The following is a 14,527-nucleotide window of genomic DNA, read 5'->3' as shown; positions in this document are numbered from 1 at the left end:
AAGTTATCTAACCACCAGAAAACATAAAGAAAGCCAGAAGAAAATGCAAACTGTGCAGATTTTCTTTTTTGATTACTAGTCTGTTTCTGCACTGCCTATTTAGAGACACCATCATTATTTATTTAATACATGGCAGGTAAGCATCGTACCAGGTACAAAATACATGACTGACTTCTGCTTTCAGTTAAAAGGTACATTTATTATACTAAGAAAACCCTACAAGCTTGACACAGGGTTATTTTAGCTGAGTTGAAGGTAATTTCAAGTATTCATACCAATCATTGGATTCTGCTGTGAGTTTTAGCGGTTTTAATGTAATAGGTCCCACTTAAAAGAAAATTAGGTCTCTGCCCCTTGAGGCTCTGTAAAGACCACAAAGCCCAAAGAACCACAAAAGCACGAACATAAATGAAATCCTCCTAAGCTCAATAAGATGTTAGCAGTTGGTTACCTCAGGGATCAGTGTTGAAATTACAAAAGGAAAAGCCATTACCATCAACAAATGAGAATTAATTCTCATCTTTCAAGCAACTAGCACTTTCAAACACTGCAACTACGAGTGAATTTAGGAATTTGAATATATAATTCATAAAAATAAACAATGCTTTCAGATAATAGCTACTGTATTACTGGACAGAATATCCTACTAGTACATAACACAGACAAATGTTCAAAGCTTCAAGGACAGGAGGACTGGTATAAAAATAAAATACTGATTACAGATACAGATTACAGATTATTAACTGCAGCACTAATATATGCCTAAGGGCTTGAAGTAAATAGGCAGACAGGAGAAGGGAGAAAAACATACAAAATATCGGGATTTCCTTGCTTAAAGAAGAACGTCACAAATGAAACCTCCAACTGAATACTAAGGATACTAACTGGAAGCCAAATAACATTTAAGATCTTTCTGGAAAATAAAAAAACACATGTAAAACACAACTACAATAGGCAATAGACTGTTTTTCAAAATCTAGGTTAAAATCTATTCCCATCAAAGATTCCATCAAGACACTTTGTTAGGTATCTTCATGCACAAAATTTTAATACATATGAAGCCATTGGAGATAAGTTATCCAGATGAGCAAGCCAGAACAAATAAATTCAGGTATCATGCTAAACGAGTTTAGAACATGAAGAGACAGAGCAGTAATGAAATAAAATGATCATACAAAAGAAAATCAGAGTAGCAGACATTGCTGTTGCCCACAATATTGCCCCAGAACCAACTTGCTGCTATGAATGGCACTTATCTTATCAAGCCACATCAGATATTACAGGGAACACTCATATACACGTGCAAGTATTGTGAAATTACTATACTGACTTCTATAATATCCCAGAATTGAATTCCTGCTTTCAGGAGCCTTAGCAAGAAGTTTGTCAGTAGAGTATACAGAACAAAAGAAACAATCATGCAATTGTCACAAGAACTGTCAAATGTGCATTGTATATATGACTAAAGTGAATAAATAGCAAAGTGGTGTTTTTTAACTCAAAGTGTTGTGTTTTTTTTTTAACAAAGTGGTTTTTTTTAGCAAAGTGTTTTTTTTTTTTAACAAAGTGTTTTTTTTATTTAACAAAGTGGCTTTTTTTAAGAAAGAAATGCAAGCTACCAGAAGCATACCACTTGCCTACCAACAGCATACGCATATCCTATTCACCAAGTTTGAAACAATCAAAGGTGACTATTCGCTTTCCAACTTGTCTGAGAAAGCAAATAAATATATACATATACATATATTTAACCTGTCTATGAAGTAAAGCATTGCTGCTATTCACAGAAAAAAAAAAAAAGCAAAAAAGAAAAACAACAAAAAAACACTTCCATCTGAACAATTTAGCAATAGAAACACCTGTTTCACACCATTAAATGCAAAGCATGACAGAGGTTCTTTCAGATAACACTTGCAATGCCATTTTATCTCATCCCCAGAATAAAAATCTTTTTTTGACAAATTTGTAAACCCCCCCAAAACAGTAACAATAATAATAATAGTAATAATAAAAAAGTACGTTCTCACCTATAGCATGAATTGCATTATAGATTACAGATACCAGGGATTAATGGAAAGCTGAAAGCTTCTTACCAAGTACCCCAAGGCGATAGTTGACTGTGATGACTATCACATTCCCATAACTTGCTAGAACACTGCCATCATATAAATTTCCAGTGCCTTCCATGTACGACCCTCCATGAATATACACCATCACAGGCTTAGGTCCCCCACTGTCCCGAATGTCTGGAAAAAAAATATTAAGACAAATTTTATCTCAAGAAAGTACCAAAAAAAAAAAACAAAACAACGATGCATGCAATACATATACATATATATATTTAGTGAGGTTATTTTTCTTGAAGTGTTTCTCAAGCAACATCTTTTACATAAGGAAATGGGCAGATAGGAGCATTTCTTTGTGACTTGTTTACTTATGACTAGAGTTCATAATTTTGAAACTGTTATTGGTCTCAGAAAAGCAGAAAGGAATTGAAAATGGTAACGTTTGCTCAAATGCAACGGGACAGCAGTCTGATTCTCTTCCTCCTGAATTTGATGTGAAATGTCTGCTAACATCAGTTTGAGCTCATTTAAGCATAGCCCCAATGCTTCGGAAAATCTCAGTCCATCTTTCTACTTGCTTAGCTAAAGGCAATTCATCATATTAAGATAAATAAGGTTTCTCCTCATACACAAGTTGCTGATGGCTTCCAGTATGACAGATCAATAATTTCTTAAAAAATACATAAACAGATGTCTTTTGATAGTTCTGAAGTCCAAATTTTCAAAAATGACTTGAAAGCTCTTTAGCACTTGGACCTCCAACATATATTACATATAACCTTGGTAGCCTGATGTTTAAGAAGTACGCATACTTCTTATTTTACTGGATTGTGAAAAGGACTGTAGGTTATACCTGAAAAACAGCTGCCTGCTTTCAAACAAATAGTAAGGTTCTTAAAAGTGACACTGAACTCAAGGAACAATTTTCAAACTTAGAAGCTCTGCCATTCTCTCAGAAAATAAAATTAGATATTGACGTATCATTTGCGATTTCTTTTAAATGTGAACATTGATTTGGGTATCCCTACTTCTCCCTGAAATCATCTGACTTTCAATTTGATGCATCAACTCAGGACAAAATTTTGAACATCTGAAGTTTAGTGAACGTGTGGATAAACACTGCTGTTTACAAGGAAAGCCCTTAAGCATCAACTCAAAGCAAAAGTTAGTTAATTGGTGAATAGTGAGATAATACATGTTTTTAAAAGTTTGTTTTTCTTTGACTGGAAAGAAATTAACAAAAGTGCAAATTTAAACTTTTCACATGCCGGGATTAAATTGTATTTTGAACTAATTTACCAGGCATCTGAGTCTTTTCCATTGCCTAGAGTAATCCTAATATTCCATTCTAACAGATGCTAAAAATCAAGGAAAACAATAGCAAGAAAGCACATGAAAACTTCCAAATGAGGAACTGCACTGCATATTCCTGTTCAAAGACATTTTTGTCATTAGGAGAGTATTGAAGCGACTTCCCTGATTGCTCACTTCAGCTTTTGAAGAAACCTCAGATGTATTTTTTTACGCCTTTGATTTGTATGAATCATAGTTAGGAAGCTATCAAGTAAGATCTCTCCAGAATTGTTTGAATTGTTTTTGAAGCACTGTAAAGAAGACTAGGTGAGGGCAGTTAAACTAAAAGCCCTGCTTTTTGAATTTGCTGAAAGAGATCGGCACAGATGTGTCTGTTTATAGAAAGCCAGTTGCTATTATTATTTTGATATTGATTCTAATCTGAAGAAAATGCCAGAACAGTCAAGATCTGAAATTGGATCTTCAATATTGGAAGTACTAGAACAATCATTTATTCAAGACCAAAAGGATGATGAAAGGTTGTACATGAAATTGCTTGTATTGCTTTCCTCACTCAAGCATATAGTAAGGGCTTTCCAACATGCAATTTTCAGAGCGTAGTGCTAAGGAGATTATTTATCTCCATTGTCCATAGGATAGACTTATGAGCTCCTGAGGTTTAAACGCTACACCAAGGAAGAAGTCTTTTGAAATTCATACACTGTTTCCAGTACATGGTATGCTCATAGTCTACGCATTTATTTTTTTCTGATATAAGTATGGAAGTAATCATAAATTATTAATCTGAAACCACCATGTGACTGCTCCCAGCAGAAACTGTACACAGTTAATTGTATGCTCGGTGGTAACACAGGGGGAGACTGTCTCAGAATTCTTCTTTAATTAAAATTACATAGAATTACAGAGCACCAACTGTGAACAGTAATGAAACGTTGGTAGTACTGGTCTGTTTATCTGGAAAATAATATTGGGATATTTAGAAAAGAATGGGTGTCTTTTATCAGAGAAAAGCACACATTTATGAGTAAAATCTGGCATTTAAAGAAGTGACTCTGAGTAAATTCTGTCAGGATCATATTTTTATTTCTTACTAGTAATATGCTTGTAAAGATTACAGGCAGATAAAGTAAGCCTAATTTTAATCTCTGCCTATGTACCATGTCAGAGCAGATGACACGTGGTATAAATTTTCCTCATGCTGCTTTGCCAAAGTCATCGGTCTTAAAAGAAGCCCCTTCTACAAAAGAAAAATTGCACACCTGTGTGTCTGAGGCAGTAATTTAGTGCTGGGGACATCTGCAAAGCTGTCACAGCGTGAGGCCAGCTGACCTGCAAGCCATATAGAAGCTATGAAAAAGTGCTTTTTCATGTGAAAAAGGGGGATCATTGCACCTGGCCATACAGGCACTGGTTTCACACCTACAGAAGTAGAGTCTATAGCTAGGAATATTTGAAAGGTGCTGGAAATGTAGCTGGAAGAATTCTGTTTAAGTACAGATGTTACTAACTAGTGGATGTTATTTAATAATTAAATTGAAGGAATAGAGCAGAAATTTGTATCATAATCAAAAACTGGTTCCTACCTTACAGAGTAAATGTTTACTCATGAAAACTATGACCCTTTAAAATTATAATGGAGAAAATACTAGGTAATAGTCTAAGGGAAAAAGCTGTATTGGTACAACAGTTGCAGAAAGATGCTTTTTTCAGAAGAGTTAAGTGGCCAAATGGATAAAGAAAGTAATTGATACTTCATCACTCAGCTCCTACTGCTGCTTAGCAAAACCCAACCCTAAATGATCTGATGAGTCCTTTTGTTTTTTCCTAAAAACTGGTATCAGTCCTTTGTACTCATGTACTGGAGTGGTCTTTGGAAACTGCAGTTATACTTTCTCACACAGATTAATGGTTATTCATGGAAACAGCTCTTCCTGAACAGGCCTGAACAATTAGGGTATAAATGAAATGTTCCGGCCAAGAAGTACAGATTTATCTACAACTGAGGTTAGTTGTAGTCTGTACATTTTATTAAGTGTTGTTTTAATTAAAAAAGACAAGTAATTCCAAACACATGCAGGGACAGCGCTGTACAAAACCTTTCTTGAATTTAACTCTTCTGGTTTTATTCACACAGAAGGTAAGTTTTGAGTGCTGTGATTTGTTTGGCTTTAAATTGCTAGTTCATAAAACACCTAAGTAGGTCTTACTGTGTAGTTGAGAATGATCTTATTTATATGACACATGCATGAACTTTGTTGTGATGATTTTCATCTCCTCCTCTCAACTTAATGTTTGTTGCAACTGCTTTTTATGTCAGGTCTTAATTATATTGCAGGCAATTTAGGAATGGGGCTGTCCTTTATTCCATGTTTGTTATATCACACAATAGGGAACCAGGTCCAACTGTGAATACTGGTCACAATTGTCATATATAACAAAACATAATTACAGCTTCACTCAGTTGAAGCTGATGTGAATTAGTCATGTGACTTAGCAATTTGCTGGGAATCAAAACAGAAAAGAAAGAAAGCTTACCCAGAGACAACTAAAAACTGTTTAACAAAAATGTCAGAAGCAGCATTTTTCTAAACAGTGTAGAAAATTGTGAAATTTTGATGTAACATTTTAATTAAATCTTGTTTTAGTTTTTTTTTGTTTTGTTTTTAACATAAAACAGCACTGAAACAACAGAAAACTTTGAGACTGGTTACCAAAAAACCTACAGAATTCTTACACAGAACAGTGCTGGATAAATGCGTGGCTCTTTTATAAACTTTTTCATGAAGCATTTAAGTAGAGCACAGTACCAATCAATTCAATGCTTTTGATCACTTGAAAGCCTTTTGAAAGTATTTAACCTTTCAGGTCAAATCTATCATATACCTCATAGATGCACTGGTTAATAAACTAATACCCTTATTAGTATTAATATGTAAACATCCATTAATGCTACATTTTTAATATGAGATTAACTTAATGTCCTGAAGACCACTAAAGGTAAGTAGTAATTTTAAGCTGGTTAAAGATTGTTAAGAAATTCAGAAGCAGAGACTCTACTGCACAAGCAATGCTTGGCATTAACAAAAGTATAACAGAGCCCCAAAGAGATCCTTATATTAAAGGTCTATCAGAATTTTTACCGTGCATGTTTTCAAGTGTTAATAACATCACTGCAAAAATTCAACATCATCTAAATTATCTTCCTCGTGTAAAGGGAAATCTGCTTCGGGAATATAATCTGCAAAATTTTGTATGCAAATGATGGGAGAATCTATACTTCAGAGTTGGAATCACAGAACTAATGGGAATGAGTGGCATGATGAACAGGAAACATGAACTCATCTATGTCTATCTGTCAATATGTCCACCTAAACTAGTAACATTTGTGATACTCCAGCCTGGCTGGAACTCATTAGAGGTTATAATTAAGGCTGGAGCATGTAGTTGCTTTTCAAGGTAGATGAATGTGTTCTGTTGTTAACTGATCTCTGAAGTCCAAAAATGTACAGCTAGTGCCAGACGGAAAGATTGTTTCTCTCTGTTTCTTACCATGACAGTTGAAAGCAGATGACACGCTAAACTTAGCAACCTACTCTATTTTAATACTAATAGAGCAATACGATTTTCTGGAGAAGATCCTCATTTCTGAAACGCACTCTTCTCTTGCACCAACGAAGCTACAGCCTGTTAAGCATACAAAGGAATTTGCAGATGGATTCTGCATCATTTGCAATTTAAGAGTGAAGAGTGGATTTTAGCTGTGATTTAAAACACGCTCCGGACCAAGAACTTCCTTCATGCTATGAAGTCCAATGGCCCCTGTAAGACAGAGCAACACACTAAATGATCAAAATGATCACAGTTACAGTCTGTGAACAAACAGCAACATCTGTTCCCAATCTGTCTCCCCTTTCACAGGAGAGATTGGAACAGAGAAGGGAAGAGCAGAAGTATCCAGCAATTACACTGCAGCCCCCACTTCTGAGGCACGCGTTGTCAGTTCGCTGCTTTACTGTGGACCTGGCATTTGCATTCTTCAGTGCCTGTATTCCTCATTTCTAAAAATGGAATAATAGCATTCCTCTATCTCAGAGGGATGTTGTGAGAGTGAATACATTAAAAATTGAGATGCTCAGATAGCACTGGGGACTAAATAAGGATCTGAGATTGACAGATTGATTTTCTAGGTAATGTGTGTACGACAGAATGGTGGATGAGAAGAATTCATTTGTGAGCAATCCTTCATGGATATTTAATACAGTGCTAACTACCTAGAAGTCCAGTTCTGATTACTGAGTACATAGGCTGATTAATGAGTTGTGTCACTGTATTTTAAGTCATGCTAGGGATCGTAGCATAGAGGAAATAAGGGTGCATAGAGATCCCCCTCCAGTCACATTATATGAATTCAAATTATTGCTTTGCTGAAACTGGGATAAATATATTAAGATATCTTTCTTATTAAACCAAACCTCACTCCTGCCCTATGCATGTGTATGCAGCCTAGGTGTAGTTTATTCAACTGCTAAACAACTTAAATTTTGCTTCTACACTACATATTGCTTACCTGCATGTCAGTAAATACATAAATTCACTACTGCTATATCAGTTCAAAGGTGCTTACTGCTTGTAGGTGTTTTTGTCACTCTTGTTTTTGGTTTCTGCTCAGGTAGTTCACTACTTGTTGAAAAACAGGTAAGCAATTTCATGCATAGGCATGAAAGGGTTACACCAACAAAAATGCTACCAGACTGAGGGGGAAAAGATTTATACAATTTGACAGTGCACACATTTCACACTCGTAGAATTTGAAAACACCTTCATTTTTTAAACAGCAAATTTGCAGATCATTAGTTGGTAATGTGCACTACTGCCTTTGGGTCTTTTGAAAACAAAAATGAAAAATGATCTAATTAAGCCTGGTCTACTGGTTGCAGCACATGCCAGAGATCCAAGTATGATTACTGATTCTGGTGCTTGCACTGGCAAGGTTTGGACAGCAATACTGGTAGTGACATGTGGCAGATAGGAGCAGGATTATTGAATGCAGTTTCAAAATGAAATCTTCTAAACAAACTCTGATGCATGAGTGACACAACATAGAACACTTTCCAGGCATTTGAGCCAAGGAATTTCTATGAAAGATCTTTCTTCAGGAAATGCTTAACACAGAAAATGGAAGTGGTAGCTCTGAAATTATTCAGTGATACAGAAACCATCCTGGGCATTTTAGAAGTCACTGAACATCTGCTTATGTAGCAAGGATTCTATGGATATGAGACAGCCCTTTTCACTGTATTGGCTCAGCCTCCCTAGTACTCTGACTGCATCATTCATTGAGTTTGGCATGTTATATTTTGCTCCCAGTATTCCATCTGTAGATATACTTACTAAAAACTACTATAGTGCAAAAGGTTTAATGGACAAGTCAGAAATTGAGACAGGTAAGGTGGCTTTTTACTTTCCCCTCTCTTTCCTGCTATTCCTATTTAAATACATGACAAAGTTTGTGAACTCTTCAGTTCTGCATATGCAATACCTGCTAGAGCTTCAGTGCAGAACAACAACTCCACAGAGGGACAGTGAAATGCAGGGCCTTAGCACACAGGGTTTCTACCAACCCAGTAGACATCTTCAGCAGCCTTCAGGGTCTGCTGATCATAAAAATTTAAGTTTGCCCTGTCTCCGACTCTTGGAAGCAGTGAACGTCTAACTAATGCTTGCATTCTTCTATTGGCACAGAAAGGAGAACAAAGCCATCACTTGTATGCCAGAGAAAATTAATCCCAGCTCTGTAAGGAAGAGATTTATTAATGCTTTAAATGTGTTTCTTCCCCTCTAGTTTGACTGCCGTGTTCTTACAGCCCTTTCTCTCTCGTGCAGCTGTCAAGGTGGGAGATGAGTTTTCTCTGACACAGACACTTGTTCTCCAAAGACAGAGATACCTATTCTCATTTGACTTTGCATATTAAACTACGTTCTGATAACAGCCACTCTGCTGAATTTTAGCAAACTGTTTTAGTAGTCTCTTTTAAGTGTGTCTAAGTAGACACCGACTCAACAAATGTTAAGCCATTAGTGTCTGTCTTGGCAATTATACAGCAAATTAGAAGAGCCATTAAGGTCCTCTGGATGAATAACCTAGGTTTCAAACTGTATCTTAAAACATATTTTAAAACAAGACACTCACTTTTACTGTGGCTAATTCAATATTACAGGTCTTAGAGAATACACAGGAATGTCTTTTGCAACATTTTGTCATGAACTAATGTAAAAATGACTTGGCCTGATAGAGCTAAGTGGCTCTGAATTACCATACTCCACTCTGAATAACATGACAGCTTTCAATTAGGTCTTCTTTCAAGTCTTGGGCCAGCTGGTGGGCTTTCATTCATATGCTTAACTTTCACATTCAGTAGAGATCAAGGAAAACACACAAATCAGAGTTTACTTGTAAAGTCTCTGTTCAGCTATCGGTTAAGAAGTTAAGAGGTCATATTTGCCTTCCTTGACCTTGTGATAAGACCACAATGTTTGAGTAACACAGTTAATGTACGGTATAATGAAAAATTCCTTAATTAAGAGCCTTGCAATTTACATATTAAGCTTTATCGTAATAAGTGATAAAACCAAATATTTAACACAGAAGCAAGTAGCAACTCTATCAGCCTTAAAAGGAAATTTGTTTTACTCATTGGCCATATAATATATGGAAGTATGTGCTTAAGATTCAGAATTTTGAAGCACATCTACTTGAAGGAATGAGACCACTCAGGAGATAGAGCCCCTTGTTACCATTTTCACAGCCCTGAAAAAAATCAAATCCACATCACTTATGATTAACAAATATCATTCATAAACAGAATAGCATGCTTGACATTACTAAGTTTTGATTTTGCTTGGTAATATGGGTTCCAAGGAACACAAACAGATAGTCGTCTTTATGTGGTTGTAAAAAAAACAGGTCAGATTCCTTCAAATGACCTAGGTTTAGCTCCACTGAATTCATAGGTGCTGTACAGAGCTTCACCACCTGCAAACACTGCCTTGCTGCTCTAGGGCTACCTCTCCTGTATAGGGAGGTGGGGGTAGTCTTGAATTTATTTATTTGTTCATGGTAATATAAGCATAGAAGAGTTTTATGCAGGGAATTTCAGTTGCTTAAGAGACACTTTCTCAGTTTTCTATATTTTTCCTTTTATAAACACAATATTTGATACGTTTATCAAACTAATAGGCAGTGAAAAACATCTTTTTACTGGTGAAATACATAGGGTTAGAAAACATGCAAAAAGGTGTACAGAGAAACTTTAAAAGAGTGTTAGTTCAAATAGTATGGACAAAATTCAGTCAAAAGGTGGGATGCAACATAGCAAAAGTCCATTTCAAGAAAACAAAAACCCCTCCGCTTTAAATATTGTTACTGTTTTGTATCAAAACGTAGAACTTAACAACATTTTCTTTTAAAAAATTAAAAATGTATGTATAACAACAAGCAAGAAGACAAAACACATCAAAAATGGGAATTAAAAAAAAACTCTTCAAAAGAAGACAAGAAGTCAAAAAAAGAGGGAAGAAAAAAGATTTTCAGGGATCCTTGTCATGCAAATCAGTTTGGCGGCAAAAAAAATACCTTCATCTTCAGCACCGTCATTATCACCTAAATCATCTGTCTGTTTCTTTGTAAGGGGACCTAGGATTGAGAACGGAGAAAATGGAGGAAAAAGACAATTCAAGAATATACAAGACTGAGGAAAAAACAGTGAATATTAAATTCCCATGGATGTTTCAAAGAAAAACATTTGCAAGGAGGGAAATCTTAGTTTATAACAACCAATCTTTCATTAAGTTTTTAAACATTACAGCAGAACCTTCCCTAGGGGGTATGGCTATTAGAAACATCTAGCACAAGAATCAAAGCGCCCAGTGCTTTGTTTTTAAATGAAGAATTCAAGCTTGTTTACTAAAAGCATACCCACCGTAATAAACTATATTCATGCACATTTTTCTTAGGAGTAGTGGATACGAGAAATGCCAAATTATCTTTCATTTAATACAATAAGACAACTAATAACTGTCTACATTTGGTTAAAACAACTTCCTGTGAAATGCTAAATCACATTTCCAAGTTCAACCATTTAAGCTCATGCTTTACAAAGAAAAGCATGGGTTTCGCTTTTTTGGGGGGAGTGGGAGGAGGGACACAACCATTACATTCTCTTTTAATTAGAACTGTAGTTTCCCTTGAAACCTTTGACTACCTGCTGAGATATTTGTAATGAAACAAAAATCCATATGCAAACTAGAATCAGGTGTGAAATCCTAGACCAACTGAAGACAATGATTTTTGCCATTGATTTCAATGGGGCCAGGGTTTCTCCCACAGTATACAAAAGTTACACTGAATATGGAATTGTGGTTTTAGCTTGGGCAAGATGCAAAATATAATTCCTTATTTCCATAAATAGACTGCAAGACTTTTTTTTTTATGCCCAGCACTGTATCATTAACACTTATTAATAGATTAATCACATTTTCCAATGGGAAAAATGCCTGCTCATTTACTGAATAATAAAAATATACACCAGAAGGAAAGTCAAAGGCCATTTTGAAAATATTTCCACGTCATATTTTACACACTTACGCACAAACAAAAGACAGTTGGAACTCAGCATTATCTTTCCTTTTTTTTCAGAGCTCTCTCATTTCCATGACATTCTGTAATTTGCATGCAAAAAAGCAATCAGTACAAACACAGGACTAAGTAACAAAAAAAAAAAAAAAGAAAAAGCCAGCCAAGCACAGAGTTGAAAACAAGAACTCTCATGCATAAAATAGCAATAGACAAAAATAACAACAAAAAAAGATGAACGGTATGTGTTGGTATTTGCGGTAGATGTAGGCAAGAGACATGCATTAACTCTAGGCACTATGGAGTATTAAAACATTTGTACTGAAAATGTTCTATTTAGCTCTTATTTTACCAGATATTAGTTATTCAGCATTAAACCTGAAGTTCCTATGCAAAATACTACATATTTGACTGATGTGTTTAAAAAATTCCAATATGTTTGTACCAGGTGCATGGATTTAAGAAACAGAGAACCCATGAAGTACCATGAGATTTTAACTGTGAATTTAGGAGCGGGACCGTGCTATTGAAAACCAAAGCTCAGTACCTTAATCACTGCATCAACCAGGAGTATAGTTTTAGACTCATTCTAAATACAGAACACCAGAATTATACATCATAAATTAAACACAAGCATTTTTATAGTCACACCAGCAACAATCATTCTCTTTAGTACAGAACCTTGGTGAATGCAATAGCTTTTCTTAATGGAAACCCTGGATGCAATCTGCACAGCGTATGGCATTAGATAAGGCCACCCTATCTGAACGCGCACATTGGAATGCCTTGTTGCCCACCACTCTCATACCACAGCAACTTACTTCTGAAAGAATAAAATTACAAAAGTAAAAGATGTATGGCAAGGAATAACAATCCCATGGTAGGCTTTCAGCACAGTGTACAGGAAGAATGAATGTAAAATTCTTATAGCTATGAATCTAATAGCAATGGAGAGGCAGACAACCAAGGATATACATACACATTTTTAACAGTTTTTATCTTATATTTTAAAAAGTCACCAGAAAGGAACAGTAGTATCTGGAAAGGCAAACAGCATACATTTATCCAAATAACTTGCACAGAGAGGGACCATTTCTTTTCTGTATGAAGCCATGATAATGAATGCTACTGATTTTAATTCCTGGCCTTTCTGTGGTATTTTGTTTAGATCTTTGTTCCAGATCTCAACACCAGTTACATACTGCATTATGTCAACACAAGGGATGGACCTCAAAGCATCTATAATTTTACAGTCTAGTGAAACATCTTTGAGGTTAATGTTATTAAAGATAACCTGGGTGATTTTCATATTTATACAGGCATAAGTTTCACTAAAAGGCATAAAATCAAACCATCTTCCTGATAATCATGCTGCAATACAGGTCACAGATTACTTTTGCAAAGGGACTGTTATTTTTAAGCTGTCATAGATTAAACATGCTTTTCTCATACGCCTATATCTCTCTCCCAATACAGGGGCTCAGATTGCCCCATCCCCAAAGCAGGGAGACATCCCTGATGGAGAGGTGTGGGATACCCACCAAGCACCACTGATGCTATTAAGAAAGATGAGAGTTTCTGCCATGACTTCACTCCAGTCTGTGAGAGTACAGTGGACCATATTACCCTCCCTTCAGCAATATTTAGCTTAGAGAACTACAGAACAAAATGCAGTACAGATTTTCAGCTTCCTGGAATTAGAGAGTGCTGGCCAAGGCCTAGAAACCAACACAGTTTCGACCTCATGCCTCAGACATAGAGCTACTTACCTGTTATATGTACTTAATCTATACATACAAGTATGCAGTGAAAATTTGTATTTTTAAATTGCTCTGCAACCCCTAGAAGAAACATTTGCTTGAGACCTGTTGTGCATATTGCTATCTGAAGCAGCACACAGCAACACAGGGGTATACACTTGAACCCTCAAAGACAAAGAAGAGCTCGGAATTCAGCTGTTTGTTCTGTGCTGCCTGTTACAGTCTTACGGAAAGTTCAAAAAGGTAACAGCAATAGCCGTTTTAATTAAAAATAAATCAGGACTGGTTCACATAGTAGGAGTACCATTTTCAGTTATTTTCTGCAGGTTTGAAATAATATTCTACAGAAAATTTATCATTTTGCAAGTTAAACGTATACCTCAACTGGATTTATTTCTTTACCCCTGACAATTTATGCAATACAAAATTCTTTAGGGTTTTTCCATCATTCTTTTCAGGATCTAACTTAACAAAATGCTGATACAAAGAAATGATGGACCCAGAACCGAACTCTAGTGAGAGATGTCCCTGCTTGTGGCAGGGAGGTTAGACTAGATGATCTTTAAAGGGCCCTTCTAACCCAAACCATTCTACTACTGTTTCAAACAAAAGTATGGGTATATATTTATATATTTATTATAATCATAATTCTGTAGAATTATTACCAAAGTCTTTTGCCCACTTCTTTCCACTCTTGTTCCATTGGAGCTTCTCTTCACCCTTCAGAAAGGCTCATTCACTCCTATTCTTAGTCT

At 35.7% G+C, this 14,527-nt stretch overlaps 1 protein-coding gene across 9 annotated transcripts in view; it reads right to left on the bottom strand.

Moving 5' to 3' along the window:
• Positions 1-14,527, bottom strand: part of NLGN1 (neuroligin 1) — a 422,927-nt gene that overhangs the window by 189,963 nt on the left and 218,437 nt on the right. For 6 of the 9 annotated variants that reach the window (XM_038183684.2, XM_038183685.2, XM_038183686.2 and 3 more), the window contains 2 exons: positions 11,014-11,073; positions 2,094-2,246 (listed from right to left, as the gene is read on the bottom strand). In XM_038183684.2, the coding sequence (XP_038039612.1) occupies positions 2,094-2,246; positions 11,014-11,073 (213 nt within the window). Of the gene's footprint in view, positions 1-2,093; positions 2,247-11,013; positions 11,074-12,024; positions 12,099-14,527 lie in introns of all 9 variants that reach the window. The other 3 variants (XM_013097485.5, XM_013097484.5, XM_038183689.2) reach the window with 2 other exon arrangements.

This window comes from Anas platyrhynchos, chromosome 9 (genome assembly GCF_047663525.1).
Source record: "Anas platyrhynchos isolate ZD024472 breed Pekin duck chromosome 9, IASCAAS_PekinDuck_T2T, whole genome shotgun sequence".
NCBI classification, from domain to species: domain Eukaryota; kingdom Metazoa; phylum Chordata; class Aves; order Anseriformes; family Anatidae; genus Anas; species Anas platyrhynchos.
The sequence above is the reverse complement of the archived record's forward strand: the minus strand, read 5'-3'. Positions and strand labels throughout refer to the sequence as shown.